This window comes from Chamaea fasciata, unplaced genomic scaffold (genome assembly GCF_029207755.1).
Source record: "Chamaea fasciata isolate MVZ Bird 193981 ecotype frontalis unplaced genomic scaffold, bChaFas1.0.hap1 SCAF_4, whole genome shotgun sequence".
NCBI classification, from domain to species: domain Eukaryota; kingdom Metazoa; phylum Chordata; class Aves; order Passeriformes; family Sylviidae; genus Chamaea; species Chamaea fasciata.
Window position 1 is genome coordinate 61,101,842 of NW_027094089.1, and position 27,962 is coordinate 61,129,803.

Sequence of the window (27,962 nt, forward strand, 5' to 3'; positions counted from 1 at the left end):
TTCATCAAAATAAGCTATTTTTCTATTAAGTATCTTATATTGTCATGAACATCTTCCTGGAAGTCCAAGAACTCCTTACTTCTGCACCCCAGCAATGAGGTGAATATGTGATAACCCAGACATGCCCACACAGCTCCAGGCTTTGCCACCTCATGGTTACTGGAAAAAGTTAACTCTGTCCAGGCCAAAACTAGGGCAGCTCAGTAAAAAAATAAGGAAATTATGGTTTTGAATTTATGAGGTATGTGACAGTTTTCCTCACTGTTTTTTATTTTAGCAGTTGTGAGTTTAGGTGGCCTGGAATTCATCTAACAAAAACCCATCTGTATCTGTCTAGGTATGCTTTTAAAGAGATAAGCTATAGCAAGATGTGGTGGGGTCACAAGAGAAATATCATATGGTTGTAGCCACTGTACATATAAGAGTACTTATAGTTCTGTAAAAGAAATTTTCAGAGCTCAGTGGAATAATTTGGTAGAAGAAATTTCCAAGATTCAATGGAATTCCTGCAGGTCCTGCCAAGGAGAATGGGAGACACATTTTCTGCAGAACATTATTAGGGCTTGGTGAGATGTGCCACAAAACAACACACAGTAGCCCAGTAAAGATGAGTAGGTGGATTTCAGCAACAGCTTCTTTTTCAATCTAAACCTTGTGGTTTGACCAAGCACAATTACTTTGAAGGAAAGCAAAAGTTCATGCTACACCAGTTAATAATGTGTGTGACAATGTACTTCAGTGCCCCAGAGACAAATAAAGTGATGTGGAAAAATGAATAAAATGTATATCGACTAATCTGGTTTTAGTGCATGAGACGTGTGTGGTAAAAGACAACACTTGGTTTGCCTCTTAGGACTGTGTTTGTGAGAAGGTATTAATACCATTAGACTCTAATGAGACCTCAGCTGGTCTGATCTAGATATCTGCATTCAAGAAAGATCAGATTAACTGAAGAAGGAAAGAGGAAAGGAGTATTGGAAACATAAAGAGAGTAGTGTGCTTGTTTATGAGATGATTTTAAGAAGGGCACACCCTTGTAGTGTAGGAGAAGGGAATACAGGCGACCTTGTCCCTGATAAGTAACAGCTGTGTTAATTACACAATACAGCCTCGCCCCTGATGAGTCACAGCTACATCCAATAAAGAGAAGTGTGATAAAAGGGAATGGGTTAGGTGGGGAGGGGTTCATCATGGAGGATCATGAATATGAGAGTTGTGAAGAAGAAGGATTTGCTGTGAGGTCAGTCTGGGTCTGCAGTCAGAGCTTGTTGTTGGGACCTATGTTACAGTCTAGCCAGGTAAAAACCTCCATTCAGAGCCTGCAGACCAATACATGCAGTCCTAATTTAGCAGGACATAACCAGCAGTCAGAGGCTGCAAGGGAAACCTACAGTAGGCTCTTGCTGCAGCCAGAGTCAGTAAATAGTTGGCGTCAGGGTGGCTGAGTGGTAAAGAGGAATAAACCAGGACCCTTTTTATGCTGTGATAAACAAGCAGTCTGTGTCTTGGCTCCTTTCTACCCTCTAACAAGAGAGCTGCTGCAATATTTTAGTACAGGAAACAATGGCTAGGAAGATAGGTTATGCATGCTTCAGAGTGAAAAACAGAAAGAAGAAAGTTTAGCAAGGGAGGTGGTTCTTGATGGAAGTGAGAACTGCACTGTCTGAGGCAGTTCTAATGGAGACAGTGGGGAAAATATTTTATCAGGTTGGTAAATAATTATAATTTTATGGAAGGAGTTTATATTAAATATTGGCAGAGATAGAGACTAGGCATCATTTTCTGACTGTTCTGTCAAGCAATGTGTAGCTGAAACAAGAAAGCAGAACTTTGTTTTAGGAGTGTTATTATTGCTTCTGATGTACATAGCACACAATGGATGTTGCTTTGCTGAATGCCTTGGAAATGTTAAATGCCTCTGTTGTAGCATTTTATATGTTGTAGAATTTTATATTTGACTGCATAGTCTCTGTTTTTACCCAGAAAGGGCTGTATCAATGGTTCCAAAAGAAACTGCCAAAATCATGCATTTAATTCTGGCTTTTAGTGAATTATTCTTGATTTATTTTTTGAATAGTTAAACTATATGAAATAATAGTATGTTATTATATAGTGTACACACACGCATATATATATATATGAAATATTATGCAGATTTACTCCTGCTGTCATTTAGTCTAGCAGTGATTCTTGCCTCCATTTTATTGAAATCTAATTTTTTTTTTTGTGCGAAGGTTCCATAGTTGCTCTGAAAGCTAATTTGTAGCCCTTTTGTTTTGTAATGAGGGAGCGCAAACAGGCAAAAATACTAGCTTTAATTAATCCAAAAGCTTTTCTAAATATAGCGTATGCTACTAAAATGTAGCATTCTGACTTAGGTGTATCGAAATGTTTGACTGAGTTTGAGAACTTAAGAAATTACTTGTTTCAATATTTCAGATGCTTAGAATTAAATGTTTCAATATTTGTGTTTAGAAGATTCAGAATTTCTGAGTGTAAAAAATGTAGAAAATTTAGCTAATTGTCTTCTGTCAGAAAACAATTTTGAAATGTGGGAAAAGAGCATTTTATAGGTTATTTTTCAAGTAAATAAGAATATATATTTCCTCCTCTCCCCAACTCCACTTTTATAATAATCCTTTCCTCACACATAAATAAATGTATGTATGTTTTGGGCATACTTAAACTTTTTAAAATTTTCTATAGTTTTCCATATTCCACTCCAGACAAAAAAAAACCCAAAAAACTAACCCAAACACTGGAAGGCAATCTTAACAGAAGGTAGCATTATATCTTCTTTTATGTCTTTGAGTCTGTGGGAAAGTAACAATGACAACATTCTTAAGTATGGCTTCATGAAGATAAGCTGCCACATTGGTGGATGGAACCCTGTTATTTTTCTTACTGAGGAAAAGGCTGAAGGCCAAACCCAACCCAGAAAATCTCAAGAGAGTAAAGAGAGATACACTGTGAGAACCCAGAAAACATCATTTGGAGCTTTTACTTTTTAACAGTTTCAAATAGGACTCATGCCTGGATGAGCCGTTACTGATTTTCCTACTCAAGGAACTATTCCTTGTACCTTTTCATATACTACTGTACTGAGGCCAACTGTCACACTCTCACACTTGTGGAAATGCAGAATGGCTAATTCTGTGCCAAATACTCTGGGTTTCAGAGCAGCTGCTTTGTGTTTTTTGGACTGGTATGAGATGAGAATAGAATGATAGAGTAAGGCTGCTGTTCAGCATTTTCTTTAGAGTGGTTTTCTTGTTGAAAGAGGCTGTTGTTCTTGAGTGCAAGGGGAGATTCAACAGAAAGAAATGTTGGTGTTATAAAATAGTCTTTAAGTCCCTTCAGAAGGGCACCTGAGCAATTATTTGAGCTTGGAAATACTTATTTTCTTTTATTTTTCATTCCCAGTGGATCAATCTGAGCACATACTTGCGATTTTGTTTTTGAATGTGGAAGTATGAGTTGGTAGTTAGACAGAAATACCTTGGAACTACCCATGGGGTAGGTTGGAAATGTCATGAAAAGGCTTTGTAGGACACTGAAGCAACTGTGAAGACTTACCTGTCACTATGGAGATGTTTGAAATTGTTATCACCCTTAAGCATTAAGATGTTTTGTTTTGTGGGTGTCCTGCAGGGCTGTCTGGGAGCAGCAGAGCAGTGCAGTGGTTGTATGTCTGTGCTTGTATGTCTGGCAGTATAAAAATAATGCTTTCAAATTAGTGAAACTACTCTCCGTACAGTCCCTCTGTGTAGCTGATGCTGAATGATATCTTTGAATACACTGGGATTTTCTGGCTATCCTAGTGCACAGAGCCTGGTTTGGTGCTTTGGTCAAAAGATGACTCTGCAGACTATGGATTTGTTGGCCTGCCTGCTAATTTCCTCCTAAAGAACTGTGGCATATACAATTCTCATTTTGCTTTCAAGCTTAAATATGTTGAAAATTGGGTGACAATTCTACACAGATATAGGGGTTTTTTTGGTCAGATTTTATTTCATTTATTTCACTAATAAGGGTGGTGGGGAGATGTATACCAAAGTATGTGACTTGGAATTGACCTGGGCAGAATATTTGTTTAATTTTACAATCTAAGCAGTTCAGCCTTGTACCACTATTTACTAGGGAAGGAAATTGTAACCTCTGGTCTGTTTGTAATTAATTTCTTTATCATGAAGTAGTGCTTCTGTTTTTAATGGGAGCTATAGACAAAATGTACAGCAGTTCCTCATCAGAGATACCTTTGGAAAGGGTCAACAAATCTTGGGTGCAGCTGATCTCTGCTTTAGCAAGAGCAGCTATTTAATACGTGTTTCTAAAAATGTGTACCTACTCCCACATGTGAGTGGGATTCCCCCCCCCACCCCCCCCCGAGAGGGGGATTTGTTGGAGCTGAAAAAGCAGAGGATTCTCACAGCATTGTAATAAGCTTACATAGATAGAGGTTTGAAACAGAGTTGAATTTTAGGCACTGAAGTATTTGGAGCATAGAAAGTGTCCGAGCTGCAAAAGATATAAAAGAAGCAACTATTGTATGCTGTAACGTATACATGTACTGTTTATTGGTTAGCTGAAGTAGGTGCTTGTAAACTTTTAGCATTAGCCTATTGGCTAAATAACTTTTAAAAGGCCTTGTAACTAAAAGAACTTGGGCTTCTGTTTTCATGGCGTGAATTTTACCGTCTTTAATGTCTCCAACTTCACTGAGACTGATAATGGAATGAAAAACTCATGGAATGCCTCTCTGTTGCCCCATGCCATTATTGGAGATTAGATCCAACAATGAAGTTTGGCAGAAAGACACATCAGATAACTTGCAACCTCAGTTTAATGAAGTTATGTTTTTGCATAAGGCGTTGTAATGCTCCATACAGTTGGGAGAATACATCAGTCTGAGAGATCTCCAGTCTCTGTGGAGGGGTAGAACAGAAGTATCCTGGGCAGAACCCTAGAGTGACTGAGCCATAGGCTAATAAAAATCTTAGTCCTTATCCATGCATATGAATCTCTGCTCCAGGACAGCGTTATCAAAAAAGTTATTGCATTTACATGAACTCTTGCTGCAGCACTGCTTGCTGTGTGCAATTCAGGTCATGCTGGTTCAAAAAAAAAAAAAGGAAAAAAAAAAAAAGTAGAACTGGAAAAGGAACAAAGAAGGCTGTGAGAATTATATCTAGTAGAAATGGATTTCATCCAGAGATGGATTAGACAAGAATAATACAGCTAGGAAAAGAGGTGAGAAGAAGTGGATGAGAAAGATATGATGTAAATTAGCTTGGAGAAGGTGATCAGGGAAAAGTTGCCTTGTAGTTCTTAGAACTGAAACACTCCAAAGTAAACTAAGTATAAAGTCACTGGTATTGAGAAATAGTTTTTAGAAAACCATGGGCAGTAATAAAATTCATTGTAGCTGTCATGAATTTGAAAGAAGTGTTAGAAATGGGAGTTTGGACAAATAGGTAAAAGCCTGCAAAGATTTACAAACAAATTTTAATGGAAGCTGGGTGGAAAAGGCCCGTTGAGCACAATGGGAGCTACTGCTCTTGTTCTTTTTCTAAATGCTCTCCTCAGACCATTTGCAGAGAGTAAGTGCTGAGTTAAATGGCAGCCTGCTTTTACTACAAGAGTTGCATTTATGTACTAAACAAAAATGTGGCAGAATTGAATAGAATATATACTTAATTCAGCAGAAATATTACTAGCTAAATATCTTGTGTGGAGGTTAGCAAACTTGGAAACTAAATAATTTTGCAAGATACATTGATAAAAACTCCAAGACACAGCAGTGATAATTTGGAAATTTGTTTAATAGATTCCAGTTCAGAATCATACAAATGGTGATTCTGTTCCAGTGTATGTGACTACCTTTTCTGGACCAGATAAATATTTATGATAGTGATGTACCTTGTTTCTTCCTCGTTAGCATGCTGCTGATTGGCATCGGTGTCCGGATTTTGGAAAAAATACTGAAGAGCAGCTCTTTTGCTACAGCAGGACAATGTTAATATTCTTGCTATGGAAGTTCTTGAAACCATGAAGAAATGGTATTGGTCTCAGGGCTTAAGAAAGGAGACACATGTTATGCTCTGGGTCCTTTGCCATCTCTTGTGCCTGTATAGAGTGGACATCTAATTAATTCCCCTGTATGAGCTTTGGATTTTTTTTTGGTTTTGGGTTTGTTGGGTTGTTGGGGGTTTTTTTGTTTTTTGGCAGGTCACTTCTTTGATGCTAAAGCAAATTTACCTAGATTTGCTCTTCATTCAAGAAAAATATTTTATATCAATTTTCAAGATTAATATAGGGTGGAGTTTTAAATAATTTTTTTTTTTTTTACTTTTTTGAGCAGTGTTTCATATCTCCATTCTCCTGCTCTTTTCTGTTGATTAAACAAAGTTTTCCAATCCAGCCCTTGCCTGGAATATTTTTGCAAAACCTGCAGGTTCTTCTGATTCTGTTTTACAGTATGCACATTCAAGCACTTGGCTAAGTATTGCTTGCTGCGTGAAATTTAAGTATTCATGGTATATGGCCACTTTCAGTTGCTCCTTCCTAACTGCTCCTCTTGCAAACATAGGGGCTTAATCAAAAGCCTCTTGGCATGGAAGAGGTTTTGACTTTGCATTGAGGGTGGTGAGGCACTGGCACAGGTTGCCCAGAGAAGCTGTTCATGCCCCATCCCTGGGAGCGGTCAAGGCCCATTTGAATTGAATGAAATTCTGAACAACCTGGTCTTGTGACAGGTATCTCTGTCAATGGCATGGGAGGTGGAAAAAATAGTCTTTAAAGTCCCTTTCAACCCAGGCTATTCTATGATTCTATCACAGTTTCTTCTTTCCTCACAGCTTCTTATTTTAAAAATCTCTGCCCTGTGCTGAATCAAGACCAAGCTCAGTCCCCTCAGACCTTCTCAGTGAACAGCTTCATTTGAAACAGGTTGAAGTGCTTTTACTAAAAGCATATCAGTGTTTGTGGAGTTCAGTTGACTTTCTAGAACGGAGCTTTTACCCTTGCAGGGTGTCCTTGTTCACCCTGAGATATTGCTGTGAAAGCTGATAGCACATCAGCTGCTCAGCATTTGTGAGTAAGCAAGAACACACCTGGCCTCACTAATGACTACTCAGCGCCATTTAAGAGCTGATCAGAGGTGAAGGCTCTATTTACAAAGTAAAAATTGCACTAGTCTGAAACACAGCATACAATTGCAATGAAATCTTAGTCAGAAGGCAATGCTCAGCCTATTTTAGAATCCCAGCACCAAAAGTGATATCTGTGAGAGCTTGCTTACGCACCACTGGCACTTGAAGCACCAAGACTTGTTAGCTATCCCATGACTGACCTTCAAGATTTCAGTGTATCTTTCTCTTCTGTTTTCTGTGAGGGCATCTGTCTGATCACTGAGATATCCAGCAGCTATTGAAACCTCTTTTGGCAAAGTGATTAGAAATAAGTAGTGCTGAACATGAGTATCTTCTCAGGATGTTTGGCAATGTGTTTGCAGGATTAGGAACAAAGTCTTTTCTTCCCCATTGGGCAGCAACCATGTTGCTAACCTGCTTTCAATGAAACAAGAAGTTCAGCCCCTGCAGGATTGATTTTTGGTGATCTTTAGATACTATCACACATAAAGCCAAGCTGGTTAAAGGGTGCAGGCCATCCTTGAATTAAAGCAGCCTTTGTGGACTACAATGTCAAATACATGAGACAGAAATGAAACTGCCTAAAATTGCTGGAGTTCTTTTCTGTCCCTCATTTGCACACTGTAGTGTTAGTAAAAAAATAAAAGATTGTCTCTAGTTACAGTCTTATATCTGACTAGTTTGGTTTGGATTTTTTATTAGTCTTATCAAGTACAATAACTCCCTACAATGAAGAATTGAAAACATTTATGGGGTGTTCTTGCAAGGCAGTGTGGCATACATATTAATGATATGTTTCTGCAGCTGAAAATTTAAAATGTTTCTAAAATTTATCTTGATTAGTTTACTCAAAATGTTATACTTTCCTTTTACCTAAGATTTTTTTCTCTTTCAGGACAATTGTTAAAAAACTATTACATAAAAAAGGATTTTGGACAACCAAATACTTTTCAATTTAAAGTTTCTGCAGAAACAGTTTGATTAATTTACAGGAACTTAATCTCCTCCTAACTATAACAGCTAATTAATCTTGGAATAAATATAGCTTGGATACTGTACAGTAGAGATGAGGCACAGGTATAAATTACTAATAGTCAATGCTGTAAGGCTCAAAGATAAGTACTCAGGGGAAAATCTTTCCTAAAACTCAAACTGAAATATGCAAACAAATATAAGGGTGGCTATTTTCAGAAGTATTAGCAATGACTAGGTGTTTATCTTCTTCTGACAGTCAGAGAGCATTAAGCACCTAATTGCTGTGTCTTTCAAATTCTCCACGAATTATAAAGTAAGTTCTCAGTTTTCTGGAAGATTCAGCTGAATTGTGTAAACGTTTGCAATCTTCCACCAACAGAAGGTCACAACAGAAATCTGAGCTTGTAGGAACTGTCAGTTCCATGACTTCCATGTGAAAGCCTAGATTGCTTAATTGCATGGTGTCTTTTCAATCTGTTTTTAACCCATGAAGATCAAGTCTTAGTGAAAAGTGTTTGATTCTGGATGTGTTGGGTAAATCTGCATTCTGGGGGGTTTGAGGAATTTCATCTGTATTTTCCCTCTTTCATTATTCACATGGTTTTTATGAGGGTTTCATATTTGCAAATTGGCTTTTTTACCAGTGTTTTGTTATAATAGGTAATTAACTTTTGTGAACAGTTCTAAATGCTGTTCTGGTCTGTGCTGACATTCTAGATTGGTATTTCAAAAAGAAATATTAAGAAAATTTTGTTGTGTTTCTGCTAGATGAAGATAGTGAATATTCTCAGTTTCATGGGAGCAGTATGGTGTGGCTCCCTGTCCAAGTACCCCTTTGCTGTCTGATTCTTCATCTAGGACTGGCCTGATCCTGGTGGATTTGGGGTGGGTCTGTGAGGAGGTTAAGGAAAAGTGCACTTGTGTATCTGTATGTCTGTTCCTTATCTGTGAATTTGGCCTGGATTATGTAACTATTACACACTGCAGACTGTGTAAGATTTCTTAAATCAGATTGTCTTTACCTTTTTATGAGCAACTCTCACCTCCCATTATTCAGAATGAAACATATAAATAATTTAAATGTATGATCTAAAAAAAGAATTATATTAAGCTAGATATTTCTGGCGAGTCAGTGGAGCCGTCATTGCTGATTCAATTCTGTTTCTTTCATCTTTTTCCCCTAGAAAGAGAGATTCTGGGAAAATTGAATAGGTAAAGAAATGTTGGAGGGTTGTTGTTTTGTTGTGTGTGTGAAGTTTGAGGTTGTTGGGGTTTTGTTTTGTTTGTACCAGGGTTCCATATCAGTCTCTCAGTGATAAGTGAACTTCAAATAGAAATGTGTTGCGGAGCTTATCTCCAATGCTACTGTAAACTATATGTGTGTGATTTTCTGAGCAACCATAGCACATAAACCGCAGATGTTTGAAAATGTTCTTTCCAAGGTATTTGTTTTATCAAAAGTTCTCTTTCAGAAATCTAATTTGCAGTTATCATGACTTAATTTGAATTCTTGATATGTCATAATTTTTGAAGGAATAGTTTTCTGTCAGTTATTAACAACTTCTACAAAATAATCTACCCTGACCTTTCTCTGTAGTAGAATAACTAAAGTTTAAGAGGAGAAATAGTAGCCCATGTAGGATATTTTCAGTATTACGTATGGTTTAATGAATGCTAGGTTTTCTTTTTGCAGTTTACCAAAGGGTTTTAGAGCCAGAATGAAAGGGTTAAAAAAGGAAAACCCTTAGTGCAAGGCCTTCCAGTGTTGAGTATGCTTATTAAATTGAATGGTGTGCTTTTTGACCAGCTGCTTCCACAGCAGAAATCTCATTTTACTGTGGAGGTTTTTGCTTACATGAAAAATAATACAAAACACTAATACAAAAGCTGCTGGCTGTGGCCAGAAGTGGCATTTGAATATCAGCATGTTCTTTTGTCTGACAAAACATCCTCCTGAGGAGGTCAGCAAGTGCTAGCAGGGGATCTGCTAAGGCTCTTAACTAAAATGTGAGCCTAACTTTTGGTTACAGAAGCACCTGAGTTTATTTTCTAAGAGAATAAAAAGAAACTTTTCCTACCAAATGCATCTCTTCTTGTGAAGTTATGCACCTACTGATAGGCATCCATTTGTCTCTGCTGTACATTAGCTGCCTGTATTGTGAACATTTCCTGGAAAAGTGCCATCTTTTCCCCTTGAGATCTTTAGTTATTGCTAGAAGAGAACAATAATTTGTGTCCTGTGTGTTTTGACTGCGGATATAGTACTTAGACATTCTTCACTTTTAAGAAAGGTAGAAGACAACACTAAGGAAAAGACAGTGTTAAAGTTTCTGGGTAGTCTGCTCTACTGTCTAATATGATCATTCTTCTGAAAAAAAATGGCTGAAAGTGTGAGACTAAAGTGTCTGCTGCAATCTGAAGACTACAACCTCTCTGTTTTAAATGTGTCTTCGAAATATCTGTCTTATTTCTATCTCAACTACATCTACTTTACAGGCATTGGTGAGGTTAAGTATACTTACACAGTACATTGCAGTATGGAGGTGCTTTTCGTATTTATGTATGTCTCGGTGACACAAAATTCCCACTTCTCATTTTTGGTACCATATACATTTACAAGGCTAATTTTGTCTACTGTGATCCATATTAACCTCTGCTCTCTGCTTTGTCTTTCCAGCACTGGCTTGAGCCCAACAAGTCCATCTTCAAGCAAATGAAATGTAAGTCTTGAAAGCTCATGTTTTTAAACTGATTTTTAAATAACTAAAGGTTTTCTTGTGCTTTCATGCAGTAACTTAGAATAAGCCTTATTTCTTACTGTAAACAGGTGCTCCGCATGGAGTCCTAAGAACTCCATGCTACCCTGATCTTACCATCTCACAGTGTTCTGCACATCAAAAGCTTTTCCTTACTGCTCATGGCTGCCAGAGCTGCCAGGGCCAGAGGGCAGCAGACAGGGGGTGACAGATCTGGTCAGAAGACCTGTATGTTCCAGCTCTCATTTTCAGTCAGATGCAGTCTGCCACTAGGAGATGGCAGTAAAAATGGAGCGTGGCAATTGCTTCTGGGTCTTTTCTGGTTTTCCTTCTTAGTCCTGTCCTTTGCTTCCTGAAAATGCAGAGAATTGGCTTGAGATCGTTGTTACTGTCCAGCAAACTCAAGTACTGTAGGCTAGGTGGTGAGCTTTCTGCCGCACGTAGGGGAAACTTAAGATCAGTATTTTAAAAAAGGTCTTTAAAACAGGAATGTATTATTTTAATTATCTTTTGGAAATGTTCTGTCTAGCCTATAGTTTCCATTAAATAGTCAAGCTGTGAGGACTTCTTCAGGAAACAGAATTGCTTTGGTACTCAGAAGCTTATATCCAGCAGCAGAAGAGATTTTATTTAGCAGCTCTGGAGAGCTGACATGGCACATTAGAAGTTGTGCCTTAGCCATTGCCTATCTACTTACCTACCTACCTTATGAAATGAAGGAGAATCCTTATCTTGCTTGTATATAGTTGTATACAGTTTTCTGTTTTAAGCTTAAGTACAAGGAGCCTTTTGTGTGGGAGATAATGTATTTGCTTTAAAATGTGGTGAGGCTTGAGAGACTGTCTAATACGCAAAACCAGTTAATGTTGGATGTTGACTGCACTATATGGAATACTTCAAGGAATTCTTCCATTAATGCAGCCATAGTGGAATATATGCATACATGTGCATATATGCCAAAACACATATATCTGACATATTCAGTGTGAACTTATATATCTGGTGTTTAGCTAGCTGGAGTACTATGCAGAAACAAATTCAAAAATGTCAAATTAGAACCAAGTTGTGCTCCTCGGGCAATGCTAGTAAAGGAAGAAAAGAAGGAAGAACAATTGTAGTAACTGTAAATTATCTTAGTCTCTTGCTTCCTTCCAATGTCGTATCAAAAGTTGAACAGTTTCATAAATGTATCCTCTGGCCTGCATTTATGTCACTGCTTTTACCCAACAAAGCATAAGGGCTTATTCCTCTTGTAGAATACTTTGCATAGCAACACATGCCGGGGCTCTGCCAACAGATGTGCTGAGAATGTTTTGACTTATTCAAAGCAACCTTTCCTGTGTGTGGATGTTGCCTAGATGTGATAGCTGGCAGTCCATGAATTCCATGGATTACTGATTTGATAGCCTCATCAGAGGGTATCTGTGGTTTTTGTAATAGAATCTTAATCAAAACTCTAAAAACAAATAAATGCATGGCATGCAAGCAAAATAAAATGCAGCTAGCATGAGACTGCTTATCACGGTGAAAATGTCTTAAGAACAACAGCCAAAGAGAATGGGATACCAGCAAGGAATTTTTGTTACCAGCTTTAGATTTAGGATACAAAAGTTGAATTAACTGTATGATTGGCAACTTATGTTTAAAATTCTAGTGTAAGTTAACTTTCTCTTATGTCACAGAAGAAGGACTTTAGTTGCTACAATAACCCTCTAAGGAAAAAAAGTAAAGCTATGTATATATGTATTTGTACATGTGTAGAATCCCTGAAGATTATGCTGCCATGGGTTTCAAGAACACTTTTGTACTAATTTGGCATCAAGAACCTTTTATTTTTCTAAAACAGGCTGTGTTAATGTAGAAAACCAAACAATTTCTAAAGGAACAAGGTTAACTCGTGTTTGACTAAAAATATTCAGTTTACTCTGAAAAGGTTTAGACTCAGAAGAAAAAAATATTGGTACTCATTTGCAAAACATCCCAGTCTCAGCTGGCACAAGTGAGGACTGAAATTAGTAGAAGGTGGAAAGTCTGAAAACTGAAGCAATGGAGTGATTGGTTAATAGCACATACGTTATATATACATGACTTCTGGGAGAAATGATGGCAGCAAGCTATTCACAGTGACTGTGCTAGATGGATGTTTCATTTCTTTGCATTAAGGATTTCAGGAAACAATGAATGACTTTCTCTGATAACACTAGTGACTCAAAGTTCTAAATTCAGTTGAATGCTTAGATTTACACAGAATTGTGAAGCACTTGCATATGTGCAGAAAAATTTCAAAAATGCTGTCTGTGTTCTTGAGCTCAGCTACCATTTGTGAGGAGCTTCCTTTTCCTCTAGCACAACAGCAAGATTTTCAGTCTGTTTATTAGTGCAACTCAATATTGAAAAATATTTGGAGCAGAAAAAAATGACTAGTAGTATTCTAGTATACATTTTAGTAGGTCCTAGCTCTTATGGGCTTCAGTAGTACATGAATCATTCAGGCTTTATCTCTCTATATAGAGTCAGGTTGTACAGAACTCACAATCTGACAATTTCTGCCTGTGGAATAGGTATCTTTGTATCCTTGAAGCTCTGAAGTTGTCCATAGGATCTTATGTGATGTGCTACAATTTTCTTTGGTTTTGGAAAATATTCCTTTATGTTTATATTTAGTAGCATTGGTATACGGTAGGAATAGTCTTCTAAAATATTTTCTATTTTGTCTTATCACATATGAAACTATATTAAAATATGTTTTGGTGCCACACAAAAAGAATTAAGGCATGGTATATTTTTTGTTTCCACCATCTACCTTTGCACTTTCCATTGACATTGTAATGTTTGTGTTTAAGTGTGATGTGTAAAGTCTAGGTCTGTGCCTCAGCCATTTTTATCAATAATTTTGACTGAGAGGGAAAAATCTAGTTTGAGAAATATCCTGAACCACTGCAAATCTTGTTTGTACACATTGAAACCAATTGGTGACCCACAATCAGCAGCTGTAAACAGTGTGTTTCCAGTAGTGTAATGGAAAACTCTCTGGAAGTTTGCCTAAGGAAGTATCTTTGTGGTTCAGAATACGGAACTTCTAAAAGGAATTTTTCCTGTTCTTTTACATGGTTTTGTGTATAGTATTAGTCTCTTCCAAATGCTCACAATAAAGTTCTCTATTTGGCAATCTTACACTTTTTGTTGCTTATTTTCTGTCTAGGAATATTATGGTAAAACCTGAGTCGCATCAGCACCAAAGTTTAAGTAAAGAAGAGTTTTCCCATGCACTCTCTCTCTTCCTGGTTTTTGATTACTTTTAAAGATTATTCTGCATAGTAATATGCAGCGCTCCCATAACCTGCTTGGTGGGAAATATCCAAATATATGGGGTTTGTTCTTGATGACAGTGGAACAGAATAATGTGTACGGAAGTTCTAAATTTCCATGGTTTTTTTTGCTGTGTAGGTTTAGGTTACATATTAGGGAAAATTTCTTTACTGTGAGGATGGTGAGCCGCTGGCACATGTTGCCCAGAGAATAGTAAGTGTCCTGTCCTTGGAGGTGTTTAAGGCTAGATTCAACCTGGTCTAGTGCAAGCTGTTCCTGCCCATGACAGGAGGGTTTGAACTAGATGATCTTTAAGGTCTATTCAAACTCAAACCACTGTATGATTCAATGATCTAAAAGAGTAATGCTGAAAGGATGTTCTCCTGTGTCAGGTCATTGGAATTTTTCAATTGATTTCCATGATCTCTAATGCTGTCCTGAAACCTGAAAGGAGGTGGAATGACCCAGGGGATCTCAGTACAAATGTAAAGAAAAGTTTAATCAAAAATGAGATTCATAAATACATTTACAATGAGAATGAGAGTTTTTTGTAATCTTTCAGTCACTAATCTGAATGCTGTGTATTCTATGATCCTCATGAGGATTTAATAACAGCATTTTAAGCTTTATTATAAACACCTGAGAAAAATCCACCTTTCCCTGTGTTGTTCTGTAACTAATGAGTGAAATGTGGGAAACCCCTAATTTGAGATTTATGATAAATCAGGTATCCCTTATCCATAAAAACATTGAGTAATGTTCTGCCTGTCTTAAAAATTCTCAGCAGGGAGTATGGATAAACAGCTGATTCATCTGGAAAGGGAAGGGGTATATGGAAACAATGGCATATGTCTTAATGATTCCGCAGAGATGCTTCTGCAGAACTAGTGAACACGAAGACTATTTGAGTGCAATATTTTTTCACACTTGTTTGTTTCTTAAATTTCACTAATTTTTTGTGGGCTATTGTAGTTCAGAGAACATGTAATATTAAGGAGAGATGCAGGGAGTTTTCTGCAGTGTTGCATTCTCAGGACTATGAAGATAATTTTAACATCTGCTTTTGGCTTTCAGTGTCCATCAGTACCTCATGTTTAATATAAAAGCCCCAACACTGACAGTGCAGTGCATTATAGAAGGTAGCATTTGTGCTTGGTGAAAAGGAGATTGTGAAAAACAAACCTTCCAAAAAGTGTCAGCTGGGAGTTTTCCATCTTTCTCTATTTGATTGACACATGTAAAATTTCTACAGCTTTTAAAAACTATTTTCATCTTTCATAGCATTGTGATTTAACCCCAGCCAGCAACAAAGTCCCATGCAGACATTTGCTTGGTCCCCCACCATCAGGATCAGGGACACAAGAGTAAAACTTGGAAAATTCATGGGTTAAGACAAAGACAATTTAATAGGGAAAGGAAGAAACACACAAGCAAAGCAAAACAAGGGATTAATCCAGATCTTCCCATGGGCTGGTGTTCAGCCATCTCCAGGACTCCAGGGCCCCACCACATGTAACAGTGACTTGGGAAGACGATTATTCCAAAAGTCTCCCCTTCCTCTTTCTTCCTCCTACTTTATATACTGAACACGATGCCATGTCATCTGCCGTATTCCTTTGATCATTTGGGGTCATCTGTCCTGTCTGTCTCCTCCCAACTTCCCATGTGCACCTAATCTCCTCACCAGGGTGTCAGTACGAAAAATATATCTGCATTATCAACCCTGTGTTCAACAGAAATCAAAAAATCAGCCCCATACAAGCCACTACAAAAAAATTCACCCTACCCCAGCCAAAACCAGCACACATAAATATTTTCTTCTGTTTTCAGATTCTTTTTCTATGAAGAGAATTGTAATATGAATGTGTGGGTTTTTTTGTAGAGTGCTTAAAAATAGTTCATGTGAGACTCAGTCCCTTACTTACTAATGTCTGTACCAAGGGAGGTTTCTCCTATATCCCTCGTTCTTCTGGTTGTGGTGTTGTAGGTTTGTGTATACTTCGGGGAGTTCCTTCCTGTTTGATGTACATAGAATACTATATCTTAGTTAAATGTAAGTGAAATAAACTTCAAAAACATGCAACCAGTTGCCTGGGAAACCATGCTCTCTGTGTGTAGCTCCTTTGTGACTGGTTTCAGCCTTTAACATAACTTAAATTATTTTATTTATACTTTTCCCTTCACCTCTTAGGTACTGTTTGCATGTAAACTGACAAATTAATGGCTCTGCTTCAGTGGAGTTTGCTGTCAATACTATTCTCCACACTAAAATCCCTTGAAATTATTGCAATTGTGAATGGTTTTTAGTGAGAAAGTGAACTCTGATGATAGAAAATCCTGACAGAGCCTTGGGCATTTCATTATGCCAGCTGCTCCTTATCTGAGGCATAAAGGACCCTCTGAAAGAAAAGGCTTATAAGAAATAGCTATTAAAAAACTGATTATGTTTTCTAGTTTTGTGTTGATGAAATGTGCTTCTGCAAATTCTTCTCTGTTTTGGGAAAGTTTGCTGTTAATTTTTCCACTTTAATATGTAAGTGGTCAGAAGTAATTTTACTTTCAAGGAATTGAAAAATTATCTGTCTTGACAGTCATATCTCGAGCTGATAAAATTCAAAGCCTGTCTTGGTTTCCACTGTGAAAAAACAAAGAGAGAGCATGAAGTCCTCATGTGCATTTCTCCAGTGTGGTAAAATCTGTAAGACAAAGGCCTTGCTAAATGTTTACATATCATCAAATATGTCTTTGGAACAACATTAAGCTTATGATCTACCTTAAAATTAAGATGGACAGTAAAGTGGATAGCTTTGGGAGTTTCTACTTCCCCATTCAAATGTTCATTGTGGTTGTTTTTTTAATTGAGAATAAGAAACAGAAAGAGGGGATCTCCTTCTGTAATTGCAAGGGACCTTCTGATCTGCGGAGATGAATTAGATGATATGTTCATATTCTTTTTACCATTTCAAATTGCAAGTTGTTTTTGTTTCGTTCTTGCACAGTAATAGAGAAGGGATCTTGGCTTAGCAGGCTGCAGCAGACTTGTAGAGTATTGCTGCACTGCTGAGGAGGGATATTGTTACAGAAGCTTGAGTGTAGGAAAAGATTTGAGAAACAGGCTTTAAGGTGCCTTGACAAATCCCCTGCATGTCCTGTGCATTGGTGTGTACTTCTGTCACATACTGTTCTTCTGCTGCAAGTAAAATATTTCCTACTTTAATCTTTCCTATGAACGTGGGCTATTTTTACAGTGCAATGTATGCTGTCATTTCCTCACTGTGATATAGGGCAGTTGATACTTTTATGTGGTTATCACATACTACCAGAATGGGACTCTTCTAATATAGCATTTTTTTCTCTCTTTATTTTTACCACAGGCAAATTTTAATTTTTTTTTTTAATTGACATTTGGAAGATTGAGTAAAATTCAGCATACTTTTGGGGTCTTGTAGTAGGCTTGTATTTGCTAGGGCCCTGAAGACCCATGCATTAGCTATTCTTATGGCTGCATTGCTATTTCCAAACTAATTCTAAAAACTCATTTTTTATTTTTTTTTAATTTTTTTTTTTCCCCCCAGAGGAAGAACCCTTGCTTGTTTTAATACAAGTTATCTCTTCTGTTGTGTTTTTTAAGTAGAACAGTATTCCAAAAGGGCATGATTTTCCTCCCTGGCTTAGTGTTAACATGGCTATGGAGGAGTGACAGAATCATTTAAGATGACTTCAGTTAGTTTTGCTTTGTCCAGGCAACACGACTCTTTAATGAGTTTCTGCGTGGCTGCTTTGCTTTCTGGGGCAGTGAATTCACTTTACGTTCCACTTTGCTGTTAAAGAGCAAGGAAGACAGAACGATGTCTTCTGTTTTGCAGACTGTTTCCTGTCACTGCAAGACAGTGGTGCAGTCATATCTATGACAGCAAATCCCACAGAAAAAAGAGAGTTTCTCTAGCCTTCAGAGGGCTTCTCCAGATTTGAAAAGTGTGAAAGTTCAAACCATTTCTAGAAAAAAACTGACTTATTTTTTTCTTCGTTTCCTGTTAATTTCTATTTATTACTGATTACTTGCTTTTTTTCTTTTCCTATATTTTTCATATTTCAATTCCCATCCCTTCTGAAATTCCTTGTGTCCTAAATGAATAGTTATTTAAACAAGGGAATAAAAGTGAAATCAAAACTTTTTGTTCAGGCTGACTGTACTTAAAATAAGTACAATATGAAGTTTTCAAAGACAAAAATATTCCTTTATCTTCAAGAAGAATTGAGCCTTCCAAAAGATACCAACAATAATAAAAGATTTAATGCATTTTTATTTTCTATTGCTGTTGTATATCACATGGAACTGTGTGATATCCAGAGATGTATTTCTGGAACACTGCAGCATAGAAGTAAATACTGCAGTCAGAGTAGATTGATGAGTATCATGATTGTTTAACTAATTATCATATGAAGTTTATACTAGCCTATGAACTGGTAAGTTTAAGAAGATGGTACAGTAAAATGTACTGGTAGCTTTTACTGTTACAATTTACAATTTTAAATAGTGATTATTGATTTCACCTGGTATTATCTCCCATTTTCTCTGTAATGTTTTTTGCCCTTTCCTACTGCCTTCTCCTTTCCTACTGTAAAAGCACCATCTCTTCAAGGTTTTGGAAACTTAAAATTGACTGTGTACACTGAGTATATACCAAGACCAAAGTATTTTAAAACTAACTAGAATATTATAGATCTGCACTTTGCTCTACATCAAAGTGCCTGAGAGGCACTGATTGCAAAATTGAAATATTTCCTATTGTTGTGATCCTTTCCCTTTCCCCTTTCTTCCCCCCCTGCCATCCCCCTTTCTTTCCTATTGAAAGGATTGTATGTCAGGCCTGGTATTGATACCATTGCTGAGAGCTGGGTACTATAACCTAAGTAAATACTAGGAACAGAAACATTTCTACTGTCTTTGGTTTCATTAACTGAATGGTTTCTTCAATTTTGTGGTATTATCATTGCTTAGTGCTTATCATTTGCCAAACAACAACACCCCAAAATAAAGTATATATAGTAATGCTCTTGTATGAATCTCTGCTTAAACTAATCATTAGTAAGACTCTTTAAGGTCTTAAGAGTGGCTTCAGCGGTTTGTTTGCGACTGTTCTCATGCTCTTTCTTTTCTTTTTCAGCTCATCCACCATATACCATGTGCTTTAGAGTAAAATTCTACCCACATGAACCCTTGAAGATCAAAGAAGAGCTCACCAGGTATTTTTTGTTTGGTTGTTTTGTTTTGGTCCTTTTTTTAGTCTGTGCATTAAATGTGCATTGCTAACAAGCTCAAGAAAAGGCAGAGTTTTGTGTAGGGTAGGGTTCTCACTATTTCTGATAAAACTAGCATAGGCTGACATTTGCAATACTGATCATCTTCTTTTTATTGTGATGCATATAGATTTTTTTAAAGCAGTTTAAAGGAACTTTTCTATAACATACAGACAAATAGTTACACTGTACATGAACATTCAAAAACTGAAGCAATGGTCAAAATCCCGGGCAAAATTTATCCTGGTTCCTGGAAGGGATAAGTTCCCTTTCCCCCCTCTTCCCTTCCCCTCCCCTCTTTTTCCTTTCTCTCTTTCTTTCCTATTGTGTGTGGGTTTGGTGTTTGTTTTTTTGTTGTTTTTTTTTTTTTTTTTTTTTTTTTTTAAATCTGGGGCGTTTAATTCATCCCTAACTATTTCAACAGGTTTATGTATAGTCTTACTTAATTTTCTCTTGGATGTGTCTTTAGCATCACAAATAGGATAGTCTTTTCAAAGTAGTGACAGACCTTTAACTAACTGATGTAGAGGTGCAATATATTAATATTTTTCAAGTACAACTACTCTGGAGGGTAAGAATGCTTGCTGCTTTTGTTGGAATTTTGACATTTGTGCTGTGAAAACAAAATTGTACAACAGCTCAGTTGTATGTAATGAGTGGGAGCTTTGTCCTTCCTACTGGCCATTGTGAATACTCTGTTGCTCTGGGCATTTTTCCAAGAAGTGTACATGGGGAGCAGGGGAAGGGGAAATGCAGGAGAGTAACAGCTCTTTTGAGCTCTGTACCAGCTGGCAGGACTGTATGTATGTTTTACCACCTTGTTAGAGAGCAGGCCACACTGCTCACTGTTGCCTGCTTGCTGCAGGAGCACTGAGTGCCTCAGCACTTGTTGCCTCAGGTTCTTCATTGATCCTTTCCTGGAGCACTGCATATGCTTGTGCTCACAAGTCACTTCATTAATGTGAGTGATCCCATTGTCACTGGTCTTATACTGAAAGTTTCAGAAACAGCTTGTGTTCTGCTGAATGGTACATTTGTAGTTTGTATAGAACAGTTGGAGCATGCTGTTCATATTATAGCTATTTATCTTGGATGAAAAACTGAAACTGTTCAGCTGAATGAACAGATTGTAAACCAGGAAGTCAATGGATTTTCATTATTTGCTACTGTTTGTCCTTGGATGAACATTTTACCTTCTATGATCCAGAGTATGATTGTGTAGAACTTTCTAATTCAAGGGTCTAAATTAATTGACTTTTTAAAACTTCTTGGATATCCTTCCAGGATAAGTTTTATTGAAATGCAAAGCACTGAGAATTGGCTCACTGATGTGTATTGTGCTGTATGTTTTAGTCTTTGCTCAGATATTTCAAATAAACTCAAGTTATTGTGTGAAAAATGGGTTACAGTCTTTTAAAAAAATTAATACCATTAAGAGCTTTAAAAGGAGAAATAACTCGAGACATCATTAATTCAACACATTTTTGTATTGGATCACCTTAATAGTTTCCCAATGTTGTTATTTGGGAAGCTTTGCTTTGTCTCTGCTCATATGTCTTACACAATAACAAAATACAGAAAATGTTCCTGAAATGAACAAGTGATATGCAGCCACATAACCCACCTCTGAGAATTTGCTTCATGACCAAAGCAGAGGGTCAGATTCAAGGTAATGCTCTAGATTGTCTGGAGTTATTTTTCTTTTCCTTGAATTGCAATGATTGGTGAAATTCAAACAGAAGAATGTTTGTTACACTTGCAGAAGACAGTCATGAAACCTTGAGTACTAGTTGGTTTCTTGGTAGATTTTTTCTTTGCCTTTTTTTTTAGTACTTCTGTGTTCACTTGACAATTATATTTTTTGCTGTGTGTTCTTACGATGTTTTGCAAATAAATTAATAATATTGTCACCCTTTGACTTAAAAGGCATATGAATTTTGCAGCTGTATGTACAGTGAGCTGAGTGAGAGTAATAGTGCTTTGCTTTTCTGTTACTCTGTGCCTATGCATGTCAGGGCTGCTCTCTCACTTCCTCAGCTGGGTGGAAATCTAATGGGTGTCTGTGGTCCCCATATGAATAATGAAATTAAGTTACAGTAAGGCATTCTGTCACACTGCCATACCACTCCTTGGTTCAGAACATTAATTAACCCTGTGGTTAATCCCTCATGTGGATTATTGTCAATGCAGTCTTTGTAAAAGCTTTATAGGAATCTTTAATAAAGCATCTTAGACACATCAGAGAGACTTACAGTTCTTAAAAAGAACTGGTTTTCTTACTCTTCCATAGAAATAGCTTATGCAAAAAAATCATCTATTCAGTACATGTAGCTGTGTGTCTATGGGGTAAGGGTTTGATTTTTGTGAAACCAGTGTAACATGGCTAGAGATTTCAGAATTCAGGATTTAGACATCACTTACAGGAAGAATTAAAGAGTTGTCCCCTCAGATTACTGATGCTTCATTTCTGTTCTACCTTTTATAAATTGGACTTGACTGTAATCCTTGAGTTACTCTGTGGTTTAACATGTGAAATTATTTTCAGAAAATGAAGGTGGAGAATGACCTGTCTGAAGTTATCACTATGTCTATGGTGTTATAGAAGAAAAACCCTGCAGTACACTGCATGTTTGGAGGCCAGGAGTGCCTTGGGCAACAGATGATGCTGTGTCCTTGCTTGTCACTGCATTTTATTACACTGCTATGGACAACTAAGAATGTTGTCAGTCACACTGTACCTTTTCAGCCACTTACTTTCATCTTCTCTTGTTTTAATTAATAACCGCTTCCATACCTATGCTTGTGAAATAAAATCAGTCCCTGCCTTTGGATGTCAAGGCACTCTGAAATATTACTGCTAAGGAAGAAATTCTGTGGAAAATATTTCTGCCTCTCACTATGGAAGGGAGATTCTGTGTGTCACTGTTTACTCTTGAGTGAGTGGGTAGGATTAGGATGGTAATTCTAATTACCATTAGGATGGTAATTCACAAGTTATCTTCAGAGGCCGTGGGGGTTGTTGCCATGGTCTCTCTTGCTTATGTAGTAATAGATCACCTGGAAACCCTACTTGTCAATGAAGTCTAAATCTTAATGCACTTCAGTGCTTTTCAGCTCATCACCTTAATGGTTGTCAACATGGATTTAGAAGACCTGTTCTTATTTTTGGAAATAGTTGCTAGAGCAGGGCACTGAGGCTGCACATTTAAAACATGTTTGAGAAAGACTAAAGATACACTTTTTCTTTTTAATTAGGCATTTTTCCCAATGCCTTAAAAAAAATCGTGATGGGAAATTAGCAAGGATTTAACTTATTTTTCTTAAATGATTTGGCTTCTGTGTGTGCACTGAGGGTTCAGCGGACTGCAACACAAGCAGTGTTGCAGTGTATATATGTTTTTGAATGGTTTTTAAAAGGGAAAAGATGCTCAGCCTTAGTAGAAGAATGATGCTTCTTGTAGTGTGTTGACCCTGGCTGGATGCCTGGCACCCACCATAGCCTTTCTCTCACTTTCCTCCACAGCTAGACCTCTTACAGGGGAGAGAAAATGTAATGTAGGGTCCATGAATTGAGATAAGGAACAGGAGATATCACTTACCAAATGGCATCATGGGAAAAGAGGATAGAATTTGAGACATTAATTAAATTTATTACTAACAAAATCAGAGCAGGTTTATGAGAGAGAAGCAAAATAGACCTTAAAAATGCCTTCCCTCCCATGCCTCCATCCTTCCCATCTCTACCTGCTCTTTCAATAGCACAGAGAGATGGGAAATAATAAGGTTATGGTCAGTTTATCACAAGTTGTTTCTTCTGTTGCTCAGGGGGAGGAGATCTTCCTCTCCTACACTGTGGGAGACAGTTCTCCATGAACTTCTCTGATGAGGGTCCATCTCATGAACAACAGCTCTCTGTGGCTTGCAATGTGAGTCCATCCCATGGCCAGCAGTCCTCCCAAAACTGCTGTAGCCTGGGTTACTCTTCCAGAGGGTGCAGTCCTCCAAGGACAGGCTGCTCCAGTAGGGACTCCTCTTTCCATGGGCTTCCCATGAGTTCACAGCCTCCTCAGGCATCACAGAATTGACTAGGTTGGAAAAGACATCCGGGATCATCAAGTCTAGCATATGACCTAACACCATTCTATGGTCATCCAGTCTTTCCTTAAACACCCTCAGGGTCAGAGTTGTTCCTTAAACACCTCCACCACTTCCCTGGGCAGCCTATTCCAATGCCCAGTCACCCATTCTGTGAAGAGCTTCTTCCTAATGTCCATCCTAAACCTCCACTGGTGCAGTTTAAGAATGTGTCCTCTTGAACTGTCTTTGATTCCCTGGGAGAAGAGACCAACCCTCACCTGGCTGCACCTTCCTTTCAAATAAATGTAGAGAGCAATAAGGTGTCCCCTGAACCTCCTCTTCTTCAGGGTAAAACAGCCTCAGCTCCCTCCTACTCCTCACAGGACTTGTGTTCCAGACCCTTCAACAGCCCTGCTGCCCTTCTCTGGACACTTTTGAGCATCTCAATGTCCTTCCTAAACTGAGGGGCCCAGAACTGGACACAGCACTCAAGGTGTGTCCTCACCAATGCTGAGTACAGGGTCACAGTCACTGCCCTGCTCCTGCTGGCTACACTGTTCCTGATACAGGCTGGGATGCCATTTGCCTTCTTGGCCTCATGGACATGCGCTGGCTCATGTTCAGCCTGCTGTCAATCAGTACCTCCAGATCCCTTTCTGCCTGTCCTCTGTCCAGCCACTGTGTCCCCAGCCTGTAGCACTGCAGGGGGTTGTTATGGCCAAAGTGCAGGACCTGGCACACTTGTATCGTTGGATTCAGTCTGTCTATCCAGCCTGTCCAGGTACCTCTGGAGAGCCCTCCTACCCTCCAGCAGATCAACACACTCAGCTTGGTGTCATCTGCAAACTTGCTAATGGTGGACTCGATCCCCTCATCCAGTTCATCAGTAAAGATATTAAACAGGACTGGCCCCAACATGGATCCCTGGGTGACGCCAGTAACGACAGGCCACCAACTGGATGCAACTCCATTCACCACCACTCTCTGGGCACGGCCATGCAGCCAGTTCTTAACCCAGCAAAGAGTACTCCTGTCCAAGCTGTGGGCTGCCAGCTTTTCCAGGAGTGTGCTGTGGGAGTCAGTGTCAAAGGCTTTACTTGAAATCCAAGTAGACAACATTCACAGTCTTTTCCTCATTCACTAGGTGGGTCGCCATATGATCTTTATTTCTGGTCATAAAAGGCTGGTTGGTCAGGCTGAACCCCTGCTGACTTGGTCTGATCTCCTGGCTGTCCTGTAGGTGCCATGTGGTGGTGTTCAAGATGATCTGTTCCACAGCCTTGGCAAGTATTGAGGTCAGACTGACCAGCCTTTAGTTTCCTGGATTCTCCTTCTGGCCCTTCTTATGGATGGGTGCCACACTGGCCAGCTTCCAGTCATGTGGGACACCCCTAGTGAGTGAGGAGCCAGGACCCTAACATACAGAGCTACCTCTACAACTTTTTCTTGCCTGTCTCTTCTGAAGAGCAAGTACCCATCTGTTGCAGCACTCCAGTCATGCAAGTCATCCCTTTATGTTTCTGTAATGGTGACATCATAGCTTTCCTTCTGTACAATGGCTTCCAACTACTCTTGCTTGTCACCCACACTGCATGCATAAGTGTACATGGATGCGTCTTGGTTTAGGTAGACAGGTTGGAAGGTTGGAGTCTCCCTTGGAATGTAAGCCCCTCCCCTCCCTTTCCTAATTATTATAAATTTGCAATTAAAAGGCTGTCAGGCAAAGATTTTGGGAATAGGTATAGCAGTTCTTTACTAGGGATGTAAAAAAAATTACAAATGCTGTAGTATAGAAGAATAAGCAAGCAAACAAACAAACAAGAAATCTTAGAAAACCCTGACAGAGTCAGAAATGTAACCTGCCGCCCTGCTGGTCAGGGTGTTGGAAGCAGTCCAAAGTAAGTCTTCCTGGAGTGGCAGATGTGGTTCTGTTGGAGTAGAGATGGTCCTGTCAAAGAAAGAGTCCAGTAATGGTGAGATGGATCCGGTCTTCCTCCAGGGATCTGGTGGAAAACGGGAATGACTGGTCACACTTGTGGCTCCTTTTTGTCTAGGTTAAGATGGTTTGGCTCCTCCTCCCTGTGTGGAGCATCTTACAATAGTATGATGTAATGTGTCCTGTCATTGGTGAGCTTTAATGGTCCATTAGCAGAAGATATCCCATGGGGGTAGTGAAACAATGAAGAGAGATAAGCAACACTCCACCATCTGATAAGTAACACTGACCCATTTGGGCAATGATAAGCAACACTGCTCCACCCAGTTTCAACAGATGGAATAGAATAACATGTTTTTTCAGTTACAAAACCCAAGACAGCATGTCAGCTGAGCTGCTGATTTCACCCCAGACTCTGGTTTGCCACCTTAGGCTTATCTCTAGGGAGCCTGTTTTCAACTCCTTCCCTCTTCAGAGCTAGTTTGAAGTCCTCTCAATCATCCCTGCCAACTTGCAGGCTAGAATCCTTTTGCCCTTGTTAGAGAGATGGAGTCCATCTGACTCTAGAAATCCTGTTGCTGTAAAAAGTTGCCCCATGGTCAAAGTTTCTTCCACCAGCTCTGGTGTGGAGCTTGTCCACGGGCTACAGGTGGATCTCCAGGGTGTGTGGGGGAGCAGCTGCTTCACCAAGGTTTGCACCAGAGGTTGCAGAGGAATTTCAGCTCTGGCACCTGAAGCATCTCCTGCCCCTTCTTCTCCACTGGCCTTGGTGTCTGCACAGTTGTTCCTCCCACGTGTTCTCACCCCATTCTCCTCTGCTCCATGTGTAGTATGTGGAGGATATCAGGCTTTTCTGAATGTTACGTCTGTGGCTTTCTAGGTCTGGTTGTCTATCACTCACAGATGGTGCGAAGTCAGGACAAGGTCCTTCAGTTTTAGAAAACAGCATTTAACTGGCATCATTGAGCATATCTAATGAGAGTAGTAAGAGCCAGTTTTTAGTTATACAATACAACATAGGATGAGATCTTCACATCTCCCCTGGCAGACATACCTATAAAACATAATTTTAGTTTCTTTTCTTTTTAAATCAGCATTTCCATTGTAGCCTGACAGAACTGGGGGCTTTCTATTTTTGTTAATTTCCATTAGTTTTCCAGAAAGCATGACAGCTTGTTGGGGAGAGGTTTTCTTTTGCTATGTGTATCAAACTGTGTGCAGAAAAAAGGATATTCTATAGTTCACTATAATGCCCAAGGTTATTCTGCTGGCATGGCATGCAAAGATATAAAATTGCTGTGAAGAAAGTTTTACCTGCAGAAATCACTCAGTCTTCAACATATGCATCATCCCAACAGACTCTGTGAAAAGCACAGATATTTTGCTCTGTGTCCTTCTTCCCTGTTCTTGTTCACAGCTCAGAGCCCTGAGAGGGTCCACAATGGGGAAAAGCCTGAGATGTTGTACATGAACAGGGTGTGAACAGTCAAGAGAGTATAAACAGATAGATCCAAAGATCCTACTTGGGCACAGATTTCTATTTTTTTATTTATTTATCTTCAGTGTTCTTGTTTAGGTAATAAATAAATAAATCAGTGGTTTTTATTTCTTATATAAGAAAGCATCCCAGGGCCTCATACTCTCCTATCTTCAAATTCCTACATTTTAGTGTGTATGCATAATTAAAATCAGAGACTATGACATCACTTGAGGTCCCAAAGGAATGCTCTAAAATGCTGCAGATAATACTGCATCAGCAGTAATCCATTATTATTATAGAAAAAAAAAGTTCTAGAAGAGGACATGGATGAGTAGCTGGTAGAATCCAAAGATGTATTTTATCAGCTAGCTTTCATCGTGCCATTTTTCCCTAATCCATACTTCTTAATCCAAGAAGCAGTTCTTCAATGACTAGTCTATCATAAATCAGTGTAGTGAGTATTTTGATAGCAGGAAAAGCAGATGAAAAAATTCTTTAATTAGAAGTCATATAAAATAACAAAAAACTTGGGATATGTAAACATGGCAGTCAATGTTTGTTTAGTCCAGCCTCAATCAGCTGTACTTGATATTGCCAGGTGCTGGAAAGGTCTGGTCCTTTTCCCTCCAGATGCAGGAAGCCAGTTGAGGTTGACAGTAGTTGTTAACGCCTGAATGCATCTGTTTGTTAATGCCTGAATATCAAATTATTTATTTGCAAATTGCAAAGTTGGGCAATAGGTTAATAGTTCTAATGTGAGTTCATATGAGCTGGGCCTGTGCTGCTAACTCTATTCCAGACATCATTTAGGAATACCTCTGCTTCTCCTGGTACCCTGTTCTGTTCTTCATGAAGTGTGCAGTCACAGCTGTGTTTTGATATCTATGAAAGTCCACTATATATATTTTGGCTTTGTCAAGGCCACTTTGGAAGTTGCCAAGTGAGTTTGTGGTTTTAATAGTATCGTGGTCATAATC

The 27,962-nt window shown here is 38.6% G+C and overlaps 1 protein-coding gene across 5 annotated transcripts in view; it reads left to right on the top strand.

Annotated features, from left to right (window-relative positions):
* FRMD3 (FERM domain containing 3) overlaps window positions 1–27,962 on the top strand; it is a 148,535-nt gene that overhangs the window by 70,066 nt on the left and 50,507 nt on the right. For 2 of the 5 annotated variants that reach the window (XM_066181767.1, XM_066181768.1), the window contains exons 1-3: window positions 1,130–1,298; window positions 10,804–10,846; window positions 19,360–19,438. In XM_066181767.1, the coding sequence (XP_066037864.1) occupies window positions 1,191–1,298; window positions 10,804–10,846; window positions 19,360–19,438 (230 nt within the window). In that variant the 5' untranslated portion in view covers window positions 1,130–1,190. Of the gene's footprint in view, window positions 1–1,129; window positions 1,299–1,372; window positions 1,708–10,803; window positions 10,847–19,359; window positions 19,439–27,962 lie in introns of those variants that run through there. The other 3 variants (XM_066181770.1, XM_066181769.1, XM_066181766.1) reach the window with 3 other exon arrangements.